Source organism: Megalobrama amblycephala, linkage group LG2 (genome assembly GCF_018812025.1).
Source record: "Megalobrama amblycephala isolate DHTTF-2021 linkage group LG2, ASM1881202v1, whole genome shotgun sequence".
In the NCBI taxonomy this organism is placed as follows: Eukaryota; Metazoa; Chordata; class Actinopteri; order Cypriniformes; family Xenocyprididae; genus Megalobrama; species Megalobrama amblycephala.
The window spans coordinates 52517010-52542633 of NC_063045.1; the positions used below are offsets into that span (position 1 = coordinate 52517010).

General features: G+C 35.6%; 3 protein-coding genes across 4 annotated transcripts in view; all 3 read right to left on the minus strand.

Annotated features, from left to right (window-relative positions):
* Positions 1-14171, minus strand: part of LOC125262216 (collagen alpha-1(XXVI) chain) — a 29151-nt gene extending 14980 nt beyond the window's left edge. The window contains exons 1-3 of the mRNA XM_048180822.1: positions 13580-14171; positions 8846-8968; positions 8627-8730 (exon numbers count right to left, since the gene is read on the minus strand). Coding sequence (XP_048036779.1) covers positions 8627-8730; positions 8846-8968; positions 13580-13722 — 370 coding nt within the window. The 5' untranslated portion in view covers positions 13723-14171. The remainder of the gene's footprint in view (positions 1-8626; positions 8731-8845; positions 8969-13579) is intronic.
* A 586-nt stretch (positions 14172-14757) lies between these two features.
* bcl7ba (BAF chromatin remodeling complex subunit BCL7B a) lies at positions 14758-19555 on the minus strand. Of its 2 annotated transcripts, XM_048180825.1 has the most exons (7): positions 19390-19555; positions 18718-18793; positions 18418-18520; positions 18093-18266; positions 17027-17106; positions 15835-15952; positions 14758-15776 (listed from the first exon to the last, which is right to left on the minus strand). In XM_048180825.1, exons 1-6 carry the CDS (start codon positions 19479-19481, stop codon positions 15860-15862), a joined length of 618 nt encoding a protein of 205 aa, XP_048036782.1. In that variant the 5' UTR covers positions 19482-19555; the 3' UTR covers positions 14758-15776; positions 15835-15859. The 2 variants fall into 2 exon arrangements, with proteins under 2 accessions (XP_048036782.1, XP_048036781.1); XM_048180824.1 differs by having other exon boundaries at positions 14758-15952.
* Positions 19556-20365: 810 nt separating this feature from the next.
* tbl2 (transducin beta like 2) lies at positions 20366-24793 on the minus strand. The gene is made up of 7 exons (XM_048180823.1): positions 24285-24793; positions 24008-24129; positions 22522-22706; positions 22244-22395; positions 22008-22134; positions 21584-21736; positions 20366-20924 (listed from the first exon to the last, which is right to left on the minus strand). Exons 1-7 carry the CDS (start codon positions 24415-24417, stop codon positions 20465-20467), a joined length of 1332 nt encoding a protein of 443 aa, XP_048036780.1. The 5' UTR covers positions 24418-24793; the 3' UTR covers positions 20366-20464.
* Positions 24794-25624: the final 831 nt, after the last annotated feature.

Consider the following 25624-nt stretch of genomic DNA (forward strand, 5'->3'; position numbering starts at 1 on the left):
TAATGTCATGTGATGTTGTTCATCTGAGGTTGCATTTACCTAATTTTAAGACTTAAAGACTAGATGATTTTTTATTATGTCCCAATTCTTAAAAACCATAGAATTCAAAAGGGTGTCCTTTCTTTTTCACATGACTATAAATATACAGTACAGTCCAAAAGTTTGGAACCACTAAGATTTTTAATGTTTTTAAAAGAAGTTTCGTCTGCTCACCAAGGCTACATTTATTTAATTAAAAATACAGTAAAACAGTAATATTGTGTTTTCTATTTGAATATATTTCACAAAGTAATTTATTCCTGTGATGGCAAAGCTGAATTTTCAGCATCATTACTCCAGTCTTCAGTGTCACATGATCCTTCAGAAATCATTCTAATATCTGCTGCTCAAGAAACATTTAATGTGTACAATTGTACAAAATATTTGTGTACAATATTTTTTTTCAGGATTATTTGATGAATAGAAAGATCAAAAGAACAGTGTTTATCTGAAATCTAATCTTTTGTAACATTATAAATGTCTTTACTGCCACTTTTGATTGATTTAATGCATCCTTGCTGAATAAAAGTATTCATTTCTTTAATTTCTTTTCAAAAAAATCTAAATCAAAATTCTTACTGACCCCAAACTTTTGAACGGTAGTGTATAATGCTACAGAAGCTTTGTATTTCAGATAAATGCTGTTCTTTTGAACTTTCTATTCATCAAGGAATCCTGAAAAAAAAAGTACACAACTGTTTTCAACATTGAAAATAATCATAAATGTTTATTGAGCAGCAAATCAGCATATTAGAATGATTTCTGAAGGATCATGTGACACTGAAGACTGGAGTAACGATGCTGAAAATTCAGCTTTGCATCACAGGAATAAATTAATGTTATTTTAAATTGTAATAATATTTCACAATATTACTGTTTTTTACTGTATTTTTAATTAAATAAATGTAGCCTTGGTGAGCAGACAAAACTTCTTTTAAAAACATTAAAAATCTTAGTGGTTCCAAACTTTTGGACTGTACTGTATATATATATATTATACTGTTTGGCTAACTAGAGACACTACAGCCACCGAAAGACATTTTGAGTTGCTTAATGGCTAATTCTCACTGCATCCATAGACGCTGATTAATGCAGACAATCACCAGATTACTTCAGGCACTGCACTACCCACCAAATGCGGGCATGTTCAGTCAGTGAAAACAAACACCGACCAATGGCAACAGATGCTGACAGGGGTAACACACGGATCTTAAAAAACCCAACGAACGTGTCCTATTGCCGTTGGTCAAGGACGTGTCTGTTGCCACTGGCCACTGCATAATTTGCACACTGATTATATTCACCATGCATTAATCAGATACAGTTTCGGGTTCACTGTCGTACAAGTTACCCTAATGAACAGGTAGAACTCATTGGCATGTCCATCTGTGCTCCACCACAGAAATGAGATGATCTCACCCGCTACAGGCAGCTGAGGGGGCTGGAGCACACGCGTCCTCATCAATCATGAGATACCACACCACAGACATCCCAGTTTCCCACAGCCACTCACACAGCTAGGGGTACTGATCACAATCTCAATATAAAGGAATTTGTAGAGCAGGTGATAGATTTGAAACTGTGCCAGGCCTTCTGGAAACTCAGTATGGGGGTAGTAAGAAAGACAGCTGGAGCTGACTATATAGATATAGATAAGACCCTGACCAGGGCATTATGGGAAGTTTGAGTACCCAAGTAATTCTGCTGATGGGAATTGTTCCCACGAATAATGCCTTTAGTTTAACAATCAGGGTTTAGTGGTTTTCAAACTGGAATCCAGGAACCCCCAGGGAGCCATAATGTTATGTTGTACTGTTGATAAAATGAATTACTTGTATTAAATTCACTGTTTAGAAACTTTCCTTTATCAAAACTTTTTGTTTAGACTGTCTTTTAAGGATCTAACTACCCCAGTCCCCCCAAACCAATGTTATTTGCACCAAGAATAAATGTTAGACTAAAGTATTTAAGTAAAAAAAAGTAGAGCTGCACCAAATGGCAAAAAAGTTGAGAGGTATGCAGAAAATTTAAGGAGAGTTTTGCTAAATGTAATTTTTGAGCTTTTTAAAGTTAATATGTTATCTTAAGATTACATAAATTGCAATATATTTATAAAATGTATTGATCCTCAGGTTTAGGCATCTATCATTACTCAGTAGGTAGAAAAATATATAATGTCTTATGCTGTTTTATGCAAATCAAAGTAAACAATTTGCAGATAATAATTGGATTTGTCTTAGTAGTTAGTCAGTTTTTAGAAAAAACATGTTGTATTTCTACACTACCATTCAAAAGTTTAGGGTCGGTAAGATTTTAATGTTTCTTTTGTTTTTTTGTTTTTTTTGGGTCTTTTATGTTTCATGAGTCTATAATTTTTTTTAGAAGCCTTTTATGCTCACCAAGGCTCTTACTTGATCAAAAAATGCAGTAAAACATTAATATTGTTAAATGTTAATACAATTTTAAAAAGCTGTTTTCTACTGTAATGTATTTTCCTGTGATGAAAAAGCTGAAGTTTCAGCATCGTTAGTCTTCAGTGTCACATGATCCTTCAGAAATCATTCTAATATGCTAATTTAGTGCTCAAGAACGTTTTGATCGTTAATGCATTATCACAAAAAGCTTGAAAACCCCTGTATATGTTTATATCAATCAAATTTTACATCAAATCCAAAAACATATCATATCATAGAATAGATTTTTGATTTGTTGCATGCTATTTCTGGGAGTTCCTCTCTAGTGACAATTAGAATACCGTTACGGGACAAAGGATCTCTTACAGCTGTCGATCCCAGCTGCAACCATCCTCCCACATCTCAACAGCTTTGCACTCCTGCATTCCATAAAGCACATAAAGCAATACTTTTCACATAGTCAACACAATTGATCAGAATATCCAAGTTCTTGACATACTAACATAGAAATTTAATGAGATGAAGAGAAGAACTGGCCTCAATATATGAGGAATGCATTAAAGAACAAAACAAAGCTAACACAGGGAGGGACAGCAGCAAAACGTCCAGCATTTCGCTGACTAATCTGATGGATGGAAAAGATTTCTTTGTCTGGGCTGCATTAATGAACAAACAACTTCATCACACTGGTATCTTTTAATACAAGGCACATCAATTTATGACCCTGTACATTCCTGAAGGACTAAACATCACTAATGTGGTTCAACATGACCTCAGCTATAGTCACACAATTCTCAATAACTGTCAAAGTGATATGAATAAACATCTAAACCACAACTCCAGGGGAGAATGAATCAGTTTAAGTTTCTTATTGCATTTCTGTTTATATATATAGCTGGATTGTTCACTCTTACATTTGGCTTGTTCCTACAACCAAGGATTAATCCTGCCAGATGACAACAGCTTAATGGTAAATAGTTCACAGAATGAATAAATACGTGGACACGAAATGTAGACAATGGTTTTAAAGAATGACGGGAAAGAACAATTAAAATTAAGTATTCTAATTGGTCGTTCTCTGCTGTACTTCCATTGTATTTCTATGTAAACATGCCCTAGATGGATGTGTTTGACCATTTGTGTCTTGCGTCTTTTGTTCTGAAAACTCATGCTCAAGTTAAAAGAAGTTCAGCCTTTTAAAAACAAGTCTTCTTTTTTTCCATTCCACGGCTCGCATCTTCATGTTTTCAATGCATTCCATGTTTTTGATTTGCATTCCACTGCGCTGGACTTCTGTTGTTTTTCTATGTAAACATGCTAGACGAACGTGTTTGATCATTGCCCAGTGCACTCATGTCTTGCGTCTTTTGCAGCATCTCGCACATGACATGCCAGTCTAAAAATTTGGTGTTCAAGTTAAAATAAGTTCAACTTTTAAAAAACATGTCTCTATAACTTGTGTTTTTACACTGCTCTGTATTGTTTTTTGCATTCAAGTCCTCCTGGGAAGTTTGTATTTACGAGTTGAGAAGTCAGGTGTTCAAGTCACTTTCGAAGAAAGATGGCAGTGTACCTTCTCTTAATTAACTACACAAAAATACAGCAAGGTTTTCAAACTCTACTTCTAGAAAATGAAGAACAAAGAATGTGCATGAGGTGTGTTTTGCTTTTTAATATTTTTTATTAATTTATGAAGCCACTGTAAACTTTATTGTTACATATTATATTGTTATATTACAATGCTATTATATATTTTTTGCAGGGAACTAGCTTATTTTGTTATACAATGTCATTGCTAAATACCTATAAATATTGTGGTATTCCGCCACATTTCTCACTAACATGCCCCCGACTCGTAAAGATCAGAATCCCAAGCTTCCCACTCGTATTTACGACTTTGTGGTGGCGTTCATGTGTTCAACTTGTAAATACGATCTTTTTGACATGACTGAATGCACCATTGTACACTAGACGGGTGTGTTTGACCATGTCTCGCATCTTTTGCAGCATCTCACACATGACATGGCATTCTAAAAATGTGGCGTTAAGTTAAAATAATTTCAACTTTTAAAATGTTTGTGGGACACGTCAGGGTTGCTCTCTTTCACCTTTACTCTTTAATCTTGCTATAGAGCCTCTTGCTATCTGGCTTCGTAGCCACAATGGTTTTGAGGGAATTTCGTGTTTCAGTTTAGTTCATAAACTTTCTCTTTATGCTGATGATCTTTTATTGTACATTTCAAATCCTGCCTCTTCTTTGCCTGTTATTTTGGACATCCTTGATAAATTTGGCCACTTATCTGGTTACAAGATAAACTTGCAAACTTGCAAAAAACTTTTTTTTGTTAATGCTCAGGCCAAAAAGCTCTCATGCTTTCTTTTCCCCTTCAAGATTACTCTAGGTGGATCCAAATATCTTGTTTTTTTTTTTTCACCAATTCTTATCATAATTTATTTGTTAAGAATTTTCAACCACTTGTGGATAAAACCAAATTAGATATGTCCAGATGGGTCTTGCTCCCTTTATCCCTTGTCGGTTGCATTAATCTTGTTAAAATGGTTACTTTGCCCAAATTCCTTTATCTCTTTCAACATATTTCAATTTGTATTAACAAGTCTTTTTTCACTAAATTTGATGGCACTCTGCATTCATTTCGATGGGGAAACAAGCCAGCACATCTCAAAAAAATCAATTCTTCAACTTCCTGGCACTTCCTAACTTTCAATGATATTACTGGGCTTGTAAAATTAATCAGATTCTCTACTGGAACAGCTCTATCCATGCTGAAACCTGTCCCTCTTGGGCCCACATAGAGATTGCATCATCAAAAAGCTCTTTGTATGCTGTTATTTGCTCTCAGCTTCATTTAGCTATAACCAAAATCTCAACCAATCCAGTTGTTACTAGCACTATTAAAATCTGGGTCCAATTCAGGAAACATTTCGGTTTGCATAGAGCTTCTATCTACACATCTATTTTAAATAGTCACCTTTTCACCCCATCTTGCTCTGACCCTGCATTTCGCATTTGGTCAATCAACGGTCTTGTTATGCTCAGTGACCTTTATGTAGATGGGGTCTTTACATCTTTCTCATTTTTGTCTACCAAGTACAATCTGCCCAGTAGTCATTTGTTTTGGGGAGAGTTTCAATATGAGACAAGCTGTATTCTTTTTTTCCTTCTCTTTTTGATTTAATAAATGTACAGCTATGATTTGTCTTGTTAAATACCAATAAAAAGATCGGGACAAAAAACTAAAAAAATGTGTCTCTATAGACCTTATGTAGCCCCGCCCCTTTTCTGTCTTTTGGTTTGTATTTCCACAGCATGAAGGTAAGATCTTACAGATTTATGAATAAACAGCTAGTTTTAAAATCTTACCAGTCTACAGACATTTGTTATGACAAACATTACAATGCTCATGATAACTTTACTTAACTTTAACTCTACAATAAGTAAATCCACTTCTTCACCAGCTGGATGCCATAGAAATATACAGAGCTACCACAAAAAGTTCAAAAACAAAATTCTAAAGATGGCTGTGTGCTTGTTTATCTGGCGCACAAGGTCTATCCCTTGAATTTTTTCCCATTGCACATTTCCCATAATTTCCTATTGCATTTGTTCCCTGTGTCTCACATTTTAAAATTGATGTGAATCACCCATTTAGAGCCGCATAATAGATAATGCACCCTTTTCACAAAAAAAGGGTTGACGCATTTTCATAATAATTAACATAGTAAATCTAGCAAATCTATATTTTACCCTTGCATTAAAATATGGGGATTCTAATAAAGCTGCTGCTGGAGCAAATCAGAATGCAAAAATTATATTTTAATGACTATATTTGCTATGGCCATCTATCTATGTACAAGTTCACCCTGCTTTGGTTTAACCATGTTCCAGACCCGGAAATGTAAAAATGGTCCATAATTAGTGAAATCAGACACAGCATTCTTCTTTGGGCCTCATTACACACGATAAATGGAAATGTTGGGATTTCACACGACTGACTTTGACCTAACTTGAGCTGTTTGACTATGAGTAACAATCCAAATTCCAAAAATATGTTCTTAAATAAACCAAACACAGAGGGGCCTGAGACCCAGGGGATTGACAGCCTCAGGCTGAAGCTATGAGCCCAATGCAGGGCGATAAAAGGGAGAAGGAAGGAGAAAGGGATGGGGAATGAAGATTTCTGATTTATTCACCATGTCAGAGATCGTGGCGCCCTTGGATTTGACCCAAACTAAATCATCCACATCTCACAGGGGATGATTTGAAAAGAGACACCGCAGATGGGCCAGTGTGTCTGCTGTGGGGGGAAGGAGGTTCATTAAACCAGCATCCAGGAAAACATGGGAATGTGTGTCAAGGGTAAATTATCCTTATTGGGTCAGAAATTATTTGGACTCTTGTGACCTCTACCACATCTAACTGTGCTGTGTCAAATGAATTAAAATGAATCAATAGCATTGACTCATTTCCTTAATTCAAAATATTTTCTTCCAGCTATTTATTTCAGAGTTAATTAAAATGTATTTACCCATTTATGCAAAGACCCAGAGCTGTGCTGGTTTTGATTATGATTATCTCTAGTAAAGTGAGTCAGTAAGGAATGTAACTGCACCAATATGACATGACATTGACATTAGACAGGGTTCTCAAGTAAAATACATACAGACATGATCTTTTTGTGTTTATACCCATAAAACATTTTGAAAAGGATGCATTCTATATGATTTAAAGGGTTAGTTAGAAAATGAAAATTCTGTCATTAATTACTCACCCTCAAATCGTTCCAAACCCATAAGACTTTCGTTCATCTTCAGATCTTTTTGGTGAAATCTGTCCCTCCATAGACAGCTACGCAACTGACAATCTGACGCTTCAAAAAGTTCATATGAATTGAGTGGTTTAGTCCAAATTTGGTCCAAAACTGATCGCTTTATATGATGAACAGATTTAATTTAGACTTTTATTCATATATAAACAATCATCAACTTGCACATCAGTTGTGGTAAACGGAAACTCATGTTTGTCTGACGTGCAAGAACCAATGAGGTTCATTCTTGTGTGTTACGCAGCACGTCTGAGCTTCCGCAAGAGGTTTGTTCTCGTGCATCAAGCAGGTTCGGTTGAGCTTTTGTTTATGTTCGCTGATCAAAGTTTATATGTGAATAAAAGCCTAAATTAAATCTGTTCATCATATAAAGTGATCAAGTCTCTTCTGAAAATTTGGACTAAACTGCTCAATTCATATGGAATAATTTTACAATCTCTTTATGAACTTTTTGAAGCGTCAAATTGTCAGTTGCGTAGCTGTCTATGGAGGGACAGAAAGCTCTCAGATTTCACCAAAAAGATTTGTGTTACGAAGATGAACGAAAGTCTTTGCAATAACATGAGGGTGTGTAATTAATGACAGAATTTTCATTATTGGGTGAACTAAGCCTTTAAGTAGTAGGTTACCAAAGAACTTCTCAGATATTCCTCCAAAAATTCCTTAGGATAAATACAAATAGAATCACATCAGATATACAGGTAATTTAGTGATATAAGGAATATTCATATTGAGATCTGACTTTTGATTGCAGATTTTTGTGTCATGGCAAATTCGAGCACACTTTGTGACATGGCCAATCCCAAAATGCATTTTCTCCAGGTTAATATATGTCAGTATAAGAATGTTTATGGATTTTTTGCACTGACGTGTATGGTGCTCATATAGTGAGAGGGCAAATACATTCAGAGGGAAAATAATTATGACACATTCACTTTTTCACCCAGATGATTGATTCCCACAGTCAGACCAGCTGTTGTCACTCACATTCACACCCACTGAATGTAAGGGATCTGTTCTTGTTGCTAAGAGACTTAAATTTGAAAAAGAACCACCCACTAAGACACTCCAAGAAAAATGTGAGTGGTGTTTGCCCATTCAAAACTATTACTCGATGCTTGGATGTTCTGGGTGGTTTCTATGTGGTTGCTTGCTTACACAAATCAAAAAAGTCTAACCACAAAGTCTCTGTGAAAATGTTATGATTGTCTTGGCACAACTAATAAATGTCAATGTAACTGTCTCACAACATCTAACAATTCACATATATTCAAATGCTTCAGTAATACTTTAATCAAATTGAGATTGGTCAGAAATGAGCTCCCTCACCCTCTCTGCAGTCTTCCCCATGGAATCCTGGACAGCATCGCCATTCCAGAGAAGTGATTTTCCTGTAGGTCACTCTGTACACAGGTCTCACCAGAGTTCTGTAGCTGGGAAAAAACAGAGAGGCAAAACAGTCTGTTAGCTGTCGTCCAAGTTAATGTGAGAGAGAATAGCAAGAGCATAATCCAGCATATACCATGAGATCATTTCTTTTCTCTGTACCTGATGAGGTTTGAACACGGTCCAGGCCATCGGCAACTCTGAAACAGTCGCTGCACAACAGTCTCTGTCCCATTTTGTGTCTGACATGAAACGGTCTTCTGTACTGTGTACTGGCACCAGTTCCTTATTTCGTCCCATGATGAATAAACAATAATAATGACAAAGACCAGACCAATCAGAATCCAGTACTCAAGAATTAAATAGAAAAAAAAATCAATGGAGAAATTAATGTGCACAATAAGACAATGAAATCATGGAAAATAAGAGCTTTAGGTAAGTATGTGATCAATTTATTCCTAAAATTCCTTTTCACAAAACTCACAAGATGGCATTGCAAAACAAACAAGCATGTGACTTCAGTAGTTTTAGTGCCATAATGTTTCTTCATGAAGCTCCTTCACTTCAAAAGCGAAATGAAATACAGCGCAGTGGACTGAGGGTCCTCTGAGAGACCCTCTCAGTGGCACAAGCATATCTTTTGTCCTTTACCATGGGAGACTGAATGATTTATTCTCTCCCGACATTCATATAACACCCAGACGAGTCTGACATTTGTGCTTGAAAAAAACTAAAACAAAAACCCTGGGAAACTTCCCTTCTGATACGTCTCAGATGATTCAAAATATCCCAGGATTGTGACCATTTCGTCATTCATGTCATTGTTCTTCGTTTGATTCGGATTGTGATGAGTCGTGACCGGACCACAGACACACATGAAGCTCCACATGTCTAGACTAAAGAGCTCAACCTCGACCGCATGTCAAACCACAAAATACTTTGTCGCACTATCTGACGGAAAAAAGAATGTTTCATTTTTAAGATAAATACTTTTGGCTTTGGTTTGGTTTGTGCTTTTTCTGGGAATTCAATTAGGGGTGCACATGGGCCTTCACAGATGTGTTTAAGATAGATAGATAGATAGATAGATAGATACATTGATACATAGAATGACAGATAGCTAGATAGATTGAACAACAGATAGATAGATAGATAGATAGATAGATAGATAGATAGATAGATAGATAGATAGATAGATAGATAGATAGATAGATAGATAGATAGATAGATAGATAGATTGAACAACAGATAGATAGATAGATAGAACGACAGATAGCTAGATAGATTGAACAACAGATAGATAGATAGATAGATAGATAGATAGATAGATAGAACGACAGATAGCTAGATAGATTGAACAACAGATAGATAGATAGATAGATAGAACGACATATAGCTAGATAGATTAAACAACAGATAGATAGATAGATAGATAGATAGAATGACAGATAGCTAGATAGATTGAACAACAGATAGATAGATAGATAGATAGATAGATAGATAGATAGATAGATAGATTGAACAACAGATAGATAGATAGATAGATAGATAGATAGATAGAACGACAGATAGCTAGATAGATTGAACAACAGATAGATAGATAGATAGAATGACAGATAGCTAGATAGATTGAACAATAGATAGATAGATGGATAGATAGGTAGATAGAACGACAGATAGCTAGATAGATTGAACAACAGATAGATAGATAGATAGAATGACAGATAGCTAGATAGATTGAACAATAGATAGATAGATAGATAGATAGATAGATAGATAGAACGACAGATAGCTAGATAGATTGAACAACAGATAGATAGATAGATAGATAGAACGACAGATAGCTAGATAGATTGAACAACAGATAGATAGATAGATAGATAGATAGATAGATAGATAGAACGACAGATAGCTAGATAGATTGAACAACAGATAGATAGATAGAACGACAGATAGCTAGATAGATTGAACAACAGATAGATAGATAGATAGATAGATAGATAGATAGATAGATAGATAGATAGATAGATAGATAGATAGATAGATAGATAGATAGATAGATAGAACGACAGATAGCTAGATAGATTGAACAACAGATAGATAGATAGATAGATAGATAGAATGACAGATAGCTAGATAGATTGAACAACAGATAGATAGATAGATAGATAGATAGATAGATAGATAGATAGATAGATAGATAGATAGATAGATAGATAGATAGATAGATAGATAGATAGAATGACAGATAGCTAGATAGATTGAACAACAGATAGATAGATAGATAGATAGATAGATAGATAGATAGATAGAACAACATATAGCTAGATAGATTGAACAACAGATAGATAGATAGATAGATAGATAGATAGATAGATAGAACGACAGATAGCTAGATAGATTGAACAACAGATAGATAGATAGATAGATAGATAGATAGATAGATAGATAGATAGATAGATAGATAGATAGATAGATAGATAGATAGATAGATAGATAGATAGATAGAACTACATATAGCTAGATAGATTGAACAACAGACAGATAGATACAGTGGTGGTCAGAATTATTGGCACCCTTGGTAAATATGATCAAACTGTAAAATATGACTGTAAAAATAAATCTGCATTGTTTATCCTTTTGATCTTTAATTCATAAAATTAGCAAAAATCTAACCTTTCATTGAAGGAAAAAGAATTGAAAGTGGGGGGAAATCACATTATGAAATAAATGTTTTTCTCCAAAACACGTTGGCCACAATTATTGGCACCCTTTTATTCAATACTTTTTGCAACTTCCTTTTGCCAAGATAACAGCTCTGAGTCTTCAGCTATAATGCCTGATGAGTTTGGAGAACACCTGACAAGAGATCGGAGACCATTCCTTCATGCAGAATCTCTCCAGATCCTTCAGATTCACCAACAGATTTCCATGTTGGTGCTTCTTCTCTTCAGTTCACTCCACTCATTTTCTTTAGGGTTCAGGTCAGGGGACTGGGATGGCCATGGCAAAAGCTTCATTTTGTGCTCAGTGACACATTTTTGTGTTGGTTTTGATGTTTGTTTTGGATCATTGTCCTGATGGAAGATCCAACCACAGCCCATTATAAGATTTCTAGCAGAAGCGGTCAGGTTTTGATTTTTATCTGTTAGTATTTGATAGAATCCATGATAGCATGTATCTGAACAAGATGTCCAGGACCTCCAGCAGAAAAAACAGGCACACAACATTAAATATCCAGCAGTATATTTAACCGTGGACATGGGGTACTTTTTATCCATGTGTGCACCAAACCCATCTGGTGGGTTTGCTGCCAAAAAGCTCTTGTTTTAGTTTCATCTGACCATAGAAGCCAGTCCCGTTTGAAGTTCCAACTGAATATGCTGGAGATTGTTTCTGGATGAGAGCAGAGGATTTTTCTTGAAACCCTCCCGAACATCTTGTGGGGATGTAGGTGCTGTTTGATAATTTTTTTAGGCTTTCTGAGACTCAAGACTTTTGTGAAGCTCAACAATCTTTTGCTGCACATCAGAACTATATTCTTTGTTTTTTCTCATTGTGATGAATGATTAAGTGAATTTGCCCTTTGTGTCTCCTCATGTTTATACTCCTGTGGAACAGAAAGTCATGGCTGGACAACTTCATGTTCATGATCACCCTGGTGTGCTAAAAATGGAAATATGAATGGAAATATACTTCAGAGATATTTTACTCATAACAAATTCTAAGGGTGCCAACAATTATGGCCAACGTGTTTTGGAGAAAAACATTTATTTCATAATGTGATTTCCCCCCACTTTCAATTCTCTTCCTTCAATGAAAGGTTGGATTTTTGCAAATTTTATGAATTAAAGATCAAAAGGATAAACAATGCAGATTTATTTTTACAGTCATCTTTGATCATATTTACTAAGGGTGCCAATAATTCTGACCACCACTGTAGATAGATAGATAGATAGATAGATAGATAGATAGAGTGTGTTTGCTTAATAGATAATAGACAAGGTTTCAAGAATGTACACTGTAAAATGATTTTTCAAAGTCGTAAATAAAACAAAGATTATTAAAGTATGTTTTACAAGAAATTACTATTTCAGTCTTTCTACTTTGAAATTTCATGTTTAATTCAATGTGTTACTTATTGTTTCTTTGTAATTATTTGTGAAATTTACAAGCAATTTCTGAGTTAAAATTGTTTCAAAGTAAATCCTACACCATTTTTTTTCAGTGTAGGTTATTTAGTTTCAAAATTTTATTTACATTCAGTATGTACCCAGAGAAGCTGTAAGCCACATAAACAGTTGTGAACAATATTTATAGAAATAAAATACTGTTCGATTAGATAATAATAGAAGTGCTCAACTAATTTAAAGTTTATTTAAGCTTGACTATAACTTGAGTTCATTGACCTTAATAGGATAAAAAATGAACATTCTGTCATCATTTACTCACCCTCAAGTTGTTCCAAAAGTGCATAAATTCCTTTGTTCTGCTGAACAAATGTATTTTGAAGTTGTGGGGCACCATTGACCACAGAATTTAATTTCCCATTCCATGAAAGTCAATGTTGTCCCACAAGTGTTTGGTTATAAACATTCTTCAAAATATCTTCCTTTGTGTTCAGCAGAACAAAGAAATGTACACAGGTTTGGAACAACTTGAGGGTGAGTAAATGATGACAGAATTGTCATTTTTGGGTCAACTATCCCTTTAATCCATCATCCTGCAATATACTAAGGCTTTAAATCAATCAGTTTGATAACCTAGTGATGCTCCAGCTGGTTAGTAAAGCTCTTTATCTAATGTCACACACACACACACACACACACACACACACACACACACACACACACACACACACACATCGAGCACATGAAGTCACAGTGTTTTGTTTACCTGTTGAGTGTGTTGGCTCCAGTGTTGTGTTCGGACACTGTGCGCTGCAGTCTCACTGGAACTTGATAAATAGCTGCTGAGGCTTTAAAAGGACGAAACGACAACATGAACATACAAAGAAGTTTCCAAAATCCCTCACGCATGGTCCGACGAGTCTAACAACTCTTTGCTTATTCCCTGTGCTTTATCTGAAGTTATCCTGCTCAGACGAGTTGCGTTAAACGCCTGAGTGAGTTACAGAGACCTGGCGGATGAGGAGACACAGTCAAAGTGCTATCCGCTCTTCTGGAGTAAAACACTGGCTGTGTCTCGTAACCTATTTGGCTGACTATCTACTACATCATAGTTAGCATGGCCAAAAATGCTGCAGGCGTTTGTGATATCCAAAACGCTGTCTATGCAGGAATTAAGGTACTGTATAATCTATATGGTAAAAACAAATGCTGAGAGTTCAAAAACACAACCAGAGTACAAACAGAGAAAATCAGAACTTAGGAAGATATCTAAAAGAAAAAAAGAAAAAAACTGATGGGCAAAAATAATAATTAATAGTTCTGTTTTAAAATAGAACACGGGGCTTCAACGCCACCTGCTGGTCAAACGCTTTTTAATACCACAGATTTAGAATTTCCTACACTAAAGTTTGGGGTCAGTAAGATTTTTTGTAATGTTTTTGAAAGAAGTCTCTTATGCTCACTAAGGCTGAAAATACAGCAAAAACAGTAATATTGTTAAACATTATTTCAATTTAAAATAACTGTTTTGTATTTACATATATTTTAAAATGAAATTTATTCCTGTGGTGGCAAAACTGAATTTTCAACATCATTACTTCAGTCTTCAGTGTCACATGATCCTTCAGAAATCATTCTAACATGCTGATTTGGTGCTCAAGAAACATTTCTCATTATTATCAAAGTTGAAATCTGTTATGCTGCTTAATATTTTTGTGGAAACTGATACATTTTTTAGGATTCTTTGATGAGCAGAAAGTTCAAAAGAACAGCATTTATTTGAAATAGAAATCTTTTTTTTTTTTTTACATTGTAAATGTCTTTACTGCATCTTTTGATCAATTTAATGCATCCTTGCTGAATAAAAGTATTACTTTCTTTAAAAAAAAAAAAAACTTATTTAGCCCCAACTTTTTTTTTCAAGAATAATGACAAAAATTTATCTTGAAATGAATGTCTAATATTTTATTGATATTTGCTTCAAATAACAATATGACTGCTTCATCAACCTCAATGTGCCCACTAGACCAGTGTGCAAAAATAAAGAGCATGAAACTGGATAAACAAATATCCTTACAATAAAATTTGATGAATAATACCAACATACTAAATAACAACTTATTTTAATGTATGTGTTACATTGAGGCAAATGAGTAAATGTTCAATTACTGAAAAAAAGAGAGCCGGTAGGGTGATTCTTTAACAGCTGGAGGCACTAGAGACCCTGAGACCAGAATCTACAAACAGAGAAACTAGATATTATTCACATCTTTTGAATCATAACTTAAACATTCATTTAAATCTGCATGTAAACTCACATAATTTGATTGAAGACATTCTGCTATTTATTAAAAGGGAATGGTGTGGTCTAATGAGATTTTTTTGTGCATAAAGCGTGATGTATTGAATTATATTTCAAGTACCCTTGTCATAAAATCAATATTTGTCTTCATTTTGAAGTATATTTTCTTCAATAATGGCTAAGCCTTCAGTCAGCATTAAATTATTTTATGGCTTTCTTTTTTAACAAGCATCACATTCAACTGACTATAAAATAAAACTACTAGCATTGCAATAACTGTAACAGCAATTTCAACAAGAAGGGCTTTATAGTGAGAGTACATTCATCTGCTCTCCCGGTAAACAGGAATGTCTGGCTTCTTTTGATATTGGCCAATAAACCTTGAAATAATGCTTCATTCATGTCATGCTGGAATTCTACTAAGAAATCTTAAGAAATTAACAATAATTCTGACATGATCTGAACTGAAGCATATTCTGCATAATATGGGAACAAGAGTTACTAATGGAAGGCAAAGATTTTTAAATCTTAAATGTTGCAAAGCTATCCTATATGATAATAAATATAGTGCTTTCTCAATGTCTGGTCCATATTGTGTCTTTTGCAGCAGTTCTAGGAAGGTCAGTGATCAGTCTGGCTGATTATCAATGCCCAGTGTACACTGTGTATGAGTGTGTGTGTGTGTGTGTGTGTGTGTGTGTGTGTGTGTGTGTGTGTGTGTGTGTGTGTGTGTGTGTGTGTGTGTTAGCTCAGAGGGGCCGCCTGGATGACCGAGACCTGCTCGGTACAGATTCTTTTCAATGGTGGTGCTCCACAACTGTCCTCATCCTCCTGCACCTGAAGAAAAAGGAACAATTATTAGCTGACTAGCAGACACAGAAAAACGTGGGTTGTTAATTTCACTCTCTCTCTTTCTCTCTATCTATCTATCTATCTATCTATCTATCTATCTATCTATCTATCTATCTATCTATCTATCTATCTATCTATCTATCTATATATTAGCCTTTTCCAGCCATGAGACTGGAACAGTTTCACTATTTGTATCATTCTACTTGAGGCGACTGTCATGGCAGTCGAGCAAATCCACCATATCTTTTACAAATACTACTGTTGTTGTGTCAAGGAATGTAGTTTTAATAGTTTTTAGGCAAGAATGTAGTTATTTAGAGATAGCACCCATTATACAATTTATTCAGATGCTTTCGGAGATGTGAGCTATAGACACTGCTTTTGTATGAATTTTTGGCTGAATTGTTTGTTTGTGTTTATTTCCTATTGTCTTTCATAATGGCTATTGTTCATGGTGTAAACATTATTGTTCAATAAATATTATTTATATAAATAACATGCCATATTTAGTATTGAGAAAGCGTTCGTTAGTGATCGTGATATGGACTTCAGTGAAAGTTACATTATTATGCCATTAGATGGCAGCAAAAACTGTTCTAATGAGTGAGTCAGTAACAAATTTAAAAGGTACTTGGTGTAAACAAGGAAGTTGTTTGAGCGCTGTAATGGGAATCCCCTTTACTTTTAAAAGGACAAAGACAAAGATATCGCTTTCCTCGGTGGACATTCAAACTGATTTTTTATAAAGGATATAAAATTATAGACATCGACCTGAAGAATGAATGCTATATCAGAGGCAGATAACACACTTGTTTATTTGATCTCTCTTTCATAATACCATAATTGACCCTTTTCACATTTCCAGGTTTCTCAGAAGTGGAAGTCGTCATAGTCGGGTAAACTTATTTATGTAAGTTGATGCACAATGTGTTTACCAATAAAACCTAAAAAAACAAAACAATTGAATTTGCAAGAAAGGCCCACAACCCAAGGCAGAAGAACTGTCCTGGCATTCATTCTTTATTATGAACCTCTGGCTAGTTTTGTACTGTTTTGTACCTGAGCAGTGAGGGGAAGAAGATCTTCTTTGATCAGAGTTGGCGGCTCATCTGCAATCTCACTTGACTGCAGCAGCGGTTCTAGAAAAAAAAAAGTTAACATTTTGAAAAGTGGGTCAACTGACAAAAGCATCGCAGTGAACTTGTATTTTAGGAGATAAGAGCATAATGCATTTGTTCAGAACAAATCGTAATGACACCAAGAGGGAAAACAACTTACAGTGAAATTTAAATATATAAGCAAGATTTATAAAAGCTACAGGGTTTATAAAACACTGAATATACCTTTGAAAATGTGTAATTTATTTATTAATAATAATATAATATAATATGAGTAATGTATGCAAGCTTGTTTCCGCCACTGAATAAAAAATAAAAAAGGTAATTGCGACTTTTTATCTCAGAATTCACACGTTTTTTTCACAATTGAGAGTTTACATCTTGTAATTCTAACTTCTTTTCTCAGAATTGCGAAATATGTTCACAATTGTGAGTTACAATGTCAGAATTGCAAGATATAAAATCACAATTGCGAGAAATAAGGTCAGAATTGCGAGTTAAAACTCACAATTGGGGATATAAACTCGCAATTATGAGAAATAAATTTAGAATTGCAAGATAATAACTCACAATTGCGAGAAATAAATTCAGAATTGTGAGAAATATATTAAAAATTGCGAGATATAAACTCTTCTTTTCTCAGAATTGTGAGATATAAACTTAAAAATTGCAAGAAAAAAGTCAGAATTGCAAGTTTATCTCATGCAATTCCGACTTTATTACTCGCAACTGCGAGTTTATATCATGCAATTCTGAGAAAAAAAGGCAGAATTGCGAGATGTAAACTCGGAATTGCAATAAAAATGGTCAGAATTGTGAGAAAAGGTCACAATTATCTTTTTTATTTTTTATTCAGTGATGAAACAAGCTTCTATAATAACGAATCTCTCAGCTCATAGATTAACATTGAGCTAACATTTATATTAAAAAGTAATATAATATAATATAATATAATATATAATGAATTTTTCAGCTCTGAGGCCAACATTAAACTTAATGAGTCTCACCTTCCATAATTTCCTGGCCGAGGGTGGGCGGCTGTGGGTCATCTGTATGATAGTCTAGACTCTGAGGTGCAGGGCTGACTGGCTCACTGGGAGGTGGACTGGAGTTATTGCTGCTGTCTGCAGCTATTTTATGCAGGTATGAGTCTGAGAGAGAACTCTGGTTGCTGTTCTCATCTGAGAAGCCAGGAGGCAACCATGAGAACATTTAAATTTGACACGAAAGAAAGAAGAACATATGGGTTTGGGAACAACATGAGGGTGAGCAAACAATGACAGAATTTTCATTTTTGGGCGAGTTAACCCTTTAAAACTTGCATCTGTTTACCTTGAAAATCTAATAGCACAGAACAGGCGTTATCAGATGCCTCCTCTTTGGGAAAATTCTTCCGTTGCATTTCTCCACCCACAGACACTTTGCTCTTGTCCTTCTAAAAGACATCAGGTTACAGATACAGTAAATACAGTGAAAGAGTTACAGATAATATGTACAGATAATATTTTGATCTGTTTGTATGAAATGGAAACAACATATTTGTGTACATGCATTTAGTTACTTGTTTATCCAGATGACATGAAGGTACAATTAAAACCAAAAGAAAAAAACAACATCTCAGATGTGTCGTACCTCCTTCGTGTCCACCACAGGAACCCATTTAAATATTCTTAATGATGTATCACCAACTGTGACCCATTTCTTCTCCCTGAAATGGAGCAATTGTGTAACAGGTTTCCCATATACATGACTTGAAAAGCTCTATCAAGTTTCCATGTTAAAAATGCAACCATGCAGAAAAAAGCACTTATCAAGTTTCCAGATGGAGAAAGTTTTGGCTCCTCTAAGAGCTGCTTGTTTGGGACATGTGGGATTACAAAGTCCATTTGTTGATGAGTTGAACCCTATCCAATATCCCCATTTATTTCAATCACAAAAGTGCTTCATTTTGCTGGGCTAAACCCTGACTGGATGTGCTTGGGTTACTCTTTTGCACAGTAAATGTATAATAGATTATATAAACTATTAAAAAAAAAATCAGTTAGCTATTAAAGGTTACTGACAGTCCCTATATACTACTCTTCTTCAGCACATGAAGTAACCTTTTAAAAGTCCTCTTAAGTCCCGCCTCTTTTTGCCACTTGCCCCTTGAGGAAACAAAGACAAGTGCGCTGACATTAGCTGTCTCTTGTGTCAATCAAACAGCATCCTCTTATGAAGCTCCTCCTCCTTTCCGACTGAAGTTTCTCTTTTGAAAAACATTTCTCTCTTTCAAAGTATCTTGACGCAACCCGTTATACTCACCATCTCCGTACTCTCTCGATGGCGGCCATCACTTTCTTAATGTCATCTTTAGCGCGGCTTCGGGTCTCTGCGCGGACCGAACGACCCGACATTTCTAAATTTTATCGGCACTCTTACTGGAATCGTGTCGGTCTCGCAGTCTGGCTGCGCAAATCTCGCGAGAACTCACAACTTCACTTTCCAGAGCTTCTTAACAGGTCCCACCTACTTACTGAGGGCACAGGTGGCTGCTGTTTTTTTGTTTTGTTTTGTTTTTTGTACATTTTATTAATACATTTATTATAAGATGAATAAGCCACTAGTCATGTCCAGTCAATGACCGAATGGCCAAATCATCTTGTAAGAAGAGCACTTGTTTATAACCTAAACTTTTAACTCTTAAAAGTTATAGTATCTTTCAAAATAAAAGTCTTCGAGTGCTTTTTAAAAGGTTAAATTAAGAAATTAAAATTGGTGTTGTAATTCTCAGCAATTAATGTTAATATATTGTAGACATGTAAAAGGTTTCACATTATTTGTTTAACAATAACATTTTATAAAAAGTTAACATACTTTATTAATAAAATATACCTTTTAATGATTTAGTTCTTACATGTTGCAGCTTACAAGTTCCTTAAAGGTGCTATATGTAAATTCTTTGATTCTAAAATATTCCTATCCCATCTTAATATGCAACTCTAAGTAGGAAAAACTATAAAATATATATATATATATATATATATATATATATATATATATATATATATATATATATATATATATTATTTTTTTTTATTTAGGCATGAGATAAATGAGATTTAGAGAGATAAAGAGATATAATGAGTATGAAAATCAAATCAACCAAAAATGTTTCCATTTCAGTATTACTGCTTTTTGCCTTTGTAGGGCAGTATATTTCCCCTGAAAAATGTAAACATGTTAATGAGATGATAGAAGAAAATTTAGTGGAAAATGAACAAAAGTCATTTACAAACACTTAAAAACACTTCATTTATTCAAACCAAATCAGCATGCTAAAGCCAATTATTTCTGAAACGGAAAACAGACTGGCTTCCCAGTGTAAACAAATCAACCTTTAGTTCTTTGATGCGTTCAACACTGTGTCTAGAGCACTCTGAGCATCTGATATCTGCTGCTGAAGTCTCTGTCTCACTCCATCATTTGTAGTTTTCTTCAGCATGGTGTGCATGTCCTGGATGGCAGCGCGGTACCCGGTTACATTGTGAAAGACGCGAATGGCACGGTCCCCAGTACTTACTAGGAAACGGCTGTTGATGTCAAACTTAAGGTCGGTTATTTTTTCACTGTGAACACCGTGGAACTCCTCCTCTAGTTCACCAGTGGTAGCACTGTACAAGGCTATATCACAAACGTTTGATATGGCTACTACACGACCGTCGGGAGACAAGGCAATACGGCTCCCCTCCGACACCTGACATGGCACGGTCCGGAGCAAATAGGGGTCCTGCTTTTTCTTATACTCCACATCAGTGTCCCACAGCTTCCATGTGCCGTCTTTGGACACAGTCACCATTCTGTAAAAGGCAGTGAAATGTTATTAATTGTAGCTATTGATTTATACTTAAATTTGACCTTAAAGGGTTAGTTCACCCAAAAAATGAAAGTACTCACCCTCATGTCGTTACAAACCCGTGAGACCTTTGTTCATCTTTGGAACACAAATTAAGTCACTTTTGATGAAATCCAAGGGTTTTTTTTATCCCCCCAATACAAAGCAACATAATTACAGTCATTTAAGGTCCAGAAAAGTAGTAAAGACATCATTAAAATAGTCAACATGACTACAGTGGTTCAACCTTAATATTGTGAAGCGACGAGAATGCATAAAAAGTATTCTCGTCGCTTCACAACATTAAGGTTGAACCACTGAGGTTTGAACAACTAAGGTTTTTACCACTTTTCTGGACCTTGAATGACGCCAATTACGTTGCTTTCTATGGGAGATAAAAGACCTCTCGGATTTCATCAAAAATATCTTAATTTGTGTTCTGAGAATGAATAAAGGTCTTACAGGTTTGTAACGACATAAGGGTGAGTATTTAATGAGAAAAATGTAATTTTTGTGTGAACTAACCCTTTTAATACTTGGGCAATATTGTGCTACAATCATGCTAATAAAGCTCATTTGAAATTGGAGGGAGAGAGAGAGAGAGAGAGAGAGAGATGATCTTGCCTTCGAGAGTCATTGGAGAAATCAAAGGAGTAAACCCCAGCTGAGTGTCCCTTCAGGTCAAATGCGCGGGCGACCTCTTTAAACTCCCCTGATTTACCAAAGCAAACTTCCCACACCTTCACATCAGGGGTAAAGCCACAGGAAGCAACAAACCTTATGAGAAGATATATATATAAAAAAAGAGGTTTTAAATCCATTTCATCTCCATTACACTTCCATATACTTTAAAACCACTGATGCAGCACATTTCAGTATAAATTATTTGTGAATCTGTCACAATGTGCTGTGCAAACATTATTATATACAACACATTTGTTTAAATATAAAAAGCTGTATAAATTACAACTGTTTTTGACCCAAAAACATATAAAAATATATGACATAACATCATTCAAATTTCCAAAGGTGCTGCTCGTGAACTAACCGTCCACACGGTGACACAGCAGCATACGAGCTGGTCATCTGATTAGTGTTGATGGTAGCTAAAACCTCTCCTTTCAGATCCCAGATCACAATAGTGGTGTCAGCAGAGGCAGACATTATAAATTTGCCTGAAAACAGAATATAAAATGAGCAATTAAGTCTTATGCAAGCTTGTTTATCTTATGTATATGACATTTAGTACAGTTCAGATGGATTTAGTTAATGGAGTCCACAGACCTGTCTCTGCGATTCCGATGTTGATAATGATCCCCTTGTGTTTCTGAGGGAAATCCCCCGGAGCAGCTTTGAAATTGAATGTCCCATCATCCTTTTTAATCATCTTATAGATTCGAATAGTCTCTCCATTAGCCAGCCAAGTGATAAACGCTCTAGGGACAAAAACGAACCAGTCAGCAGTAATAACCAGTTAAAAGAGTAAGAGAAAACTTGGTAGATTTAACATAACAGAATATGTTAATGACATAAATTGTGCGTGGTAATGAGGCTAAACGTACCGACAGTCTGGGCTGAAGCGGACGAGTGTGGCGTGGTCAAAATCAACATTGGCCCGCAAGCACTTGTGATCTCGGTCCAGGAAGTCTTTAGTGCTCCAGATCCTGATGGTACGGTCATCTGAGCAGGATGCAAGGTATTTGGCATTGCTACTAAAATCCAGACAGGTCACATTGCCACTGTGACTCTAGAGGGGGGAATGAAACACACAGAAATGTAGATCAATATACAGGACTTTGACAAGAAAATAAGACAATGTAATTCAATATAATATCATTACAATTTATATTTTAATATATTTTAAAATGTAATTTATTCCTATGATGGCAAAGCTGATTTTTCATTACTCATTACGCCAATCTTCAGTGTCACATGATCCTTCAGAAATCATTCTAATATGCTGATTTGCAGCTTAAAGGATTAGTTTACCCAAAAATGAAAATTCTGTCATTGATTACGCACCCTCGTGCCATTTTACACCCGTAAGACCTTCGATAATCTTCAGAACAAAAATTAAGATATTTTTGTTGAAATCCGATGGCTCAGTGAGGCCTGCATAGCCAGCAATGACATTTCCACTCTCAAGATCCATTAATGTACTAAAAACATATTTAAATCAGTTCATGTGAGTACAGTGGTTCAATATTAATATTATAAAGTGACGAGAATATTTTTGGTGCACCAAAAAACAAAACAAAATAACGACTTATATAGTGATGGCCGATTTCAAAACACTGCTTCAGGAAGCTTCGGAGCACAATGAATCAGCGTATCGAATCAGCGGTTTGGAGCGCCAAAGTCACGTGATTTCAGCAGTTTGACAGTTTGACATGCGATCTGAATCATGATTCGACACAGAAGAATCATAACGCTCCGAAGCTTCCTGAAGCAGTGTTTTGAAATCGGCCATCACTAAATAAGTCGTTATTTATTTATTTTATTTTGGCGCACCAAAAATATTCTCGTCGCTTTATAATATTAATATTGAACCACTGGACTCACATGAACCGACTTAAATATGTTTTTAGTACATTAATGGATCTTGAGAGAGGAAATGTCATTGCTGGCTATGGACTGAGCCATCGGATTTCAACAAAAATATCTTAATTTGTGTTACGAAGATTAACAAAGGTCTTATGGATGTGAAACGACATGAGGGTGAGTAATAAATGACATTATTTTCATTTTTGGGTGAACTAACCCTTTAAAAGACATTTCTTTATTATTATCAATGCTGAAAGCAGATGTGCTGCTTAATATTTTTGAGGAAACTGATATTTTTTACTCCTTTGTTGGGTAGAAACTTCAAAAAACAGCATTTATTTGAAATAGATGTCTTTGCTTTCATTTTTCAATTTAATGCATCCTCGCTAAATATAACTATTAATTTCTTTGCCATCCTGGACATCTACTGGTTGCCCTTGACATGATATGCCAGCAAATGATGTCACGTGTTTACTATATTTTTTAGATTTTAGCACGAATTACCTTCAGAGAGGAAGCCAGTAGCTGGTGTGAGAATGTGTGCTGCTGCGGTCTCTCCTTACGGGGGCGCTGTTGCTGCTGCTGCTTCTGCTTTTTGGAAGGGGCTTTCGTTGCATTTTCCTCCACTGTAAGATTATCCAGTTTGATTATGAAGGCATAACATCAAAATAAACTACTTTCCAACCTAAACTAAGTCTTTGAAAGGAACTTTGTTATGTTAGTGACAAGAAATCAACAACAGAACTAAAGTTGCTGGCAGGTAAAAGAGGGACAAACTTACCCGGTGTATCGGTGCCTTTATTCATTTCGTTCTGCTCAGATAATTCACCTTTCTGTCTACCAACAGCCACGGCCACTAACACAACCAGCGCACCTATCAGTACAGATAGTGCAAAGATCGCTGCAAACTCCATCTTGGCTAGATTTGTGCAACGTTATCACTCCTGACACAAGCAAGCAGACTCAGAGACTGGCTGTACAGAAGCAGATCTTCTCTGTAACTTGAGTCGCACTCAGTTCCACTTCACTCCAGTGACTCGCTGGCAGCTTGACTGCTGCAACACATTACAGTGATCTTCAGTGACTATCCTAATGGATCCAAGTTCTCAAGGGAGCGAGACAGCCCTGTATTTGTTTTGAAAACTGCAAAACTTGTTAAATAAATTACGTGTATGAAATAAAACCTCAAAAGGGGTATGTTATCTCGAAGAATGAATTACACTACACGTCACGAAATCAAGTGCCCAATGTCTTTTCTCCACCGCGCAGCCGCGACTTTCTCTCCTTCTTTTGTGAGCGAATGACTTAGGGAGAAAGTTCGAGCTGTTAGCGCCCCTAACGGTTTGGAGCGTCAGCAGAAAATTTACAAACAACGTAACGTAACCGTTTACGCCAAAATGATTCTCTCTCACACACACTCGTCTTTGAGAGGACATTCACTAACACAGTGCAATCTTTAGCTCATTACCCATCACAACTGAGTGCCTAACATGAACCCTTACCCTAAACCTACCCAATTATAACCTTAATCCCTAAAACCAAGTCTTGACCCAAGGGCTTTCAGAAAGTGAGGACCAGCAAAAATGTCCTCTCTTTACTCTCTTGGTCCTCACCTCGATGGTCTAAAACTCAAACCAGCCCTCACAATGATATCTGTATAAATACACACAAATAAATTAATAAAATTGAAAGGGTTAGTTCACCCAAAAATGAAAATTCTGTCATTTATTACTCACCCTTGGCGCAGTTCCACACCTGTAAGACCTTCGTTAATCTTCGGAACACAAATTAAGATATTTTTGTTGAAATCCGATGGCTCCGTGAGGCCTTCATAGGGAGCAATGACATTTCCTCTCCTAAGATCCATAAAGGTACTAAAAACATATTTAAATCGGTTCATGTGAGTACAGTGGTTCAATATTAATATTATAAAGGGACGAGAATATTTTTGGTGTGCCATTAAGAACAAACAAACAAAATAACGACTTTTTTAGTGATGGCCGATTTCAAAACAATGCTTCAGGTAGCATCGGAGCATAAATTAATCAGTGTATCGAATCTGCTGTTAGGAGCGCCAAAGTCACGTGATTTCAGCAGTTTGGCGGTTTGACACGCGATCCG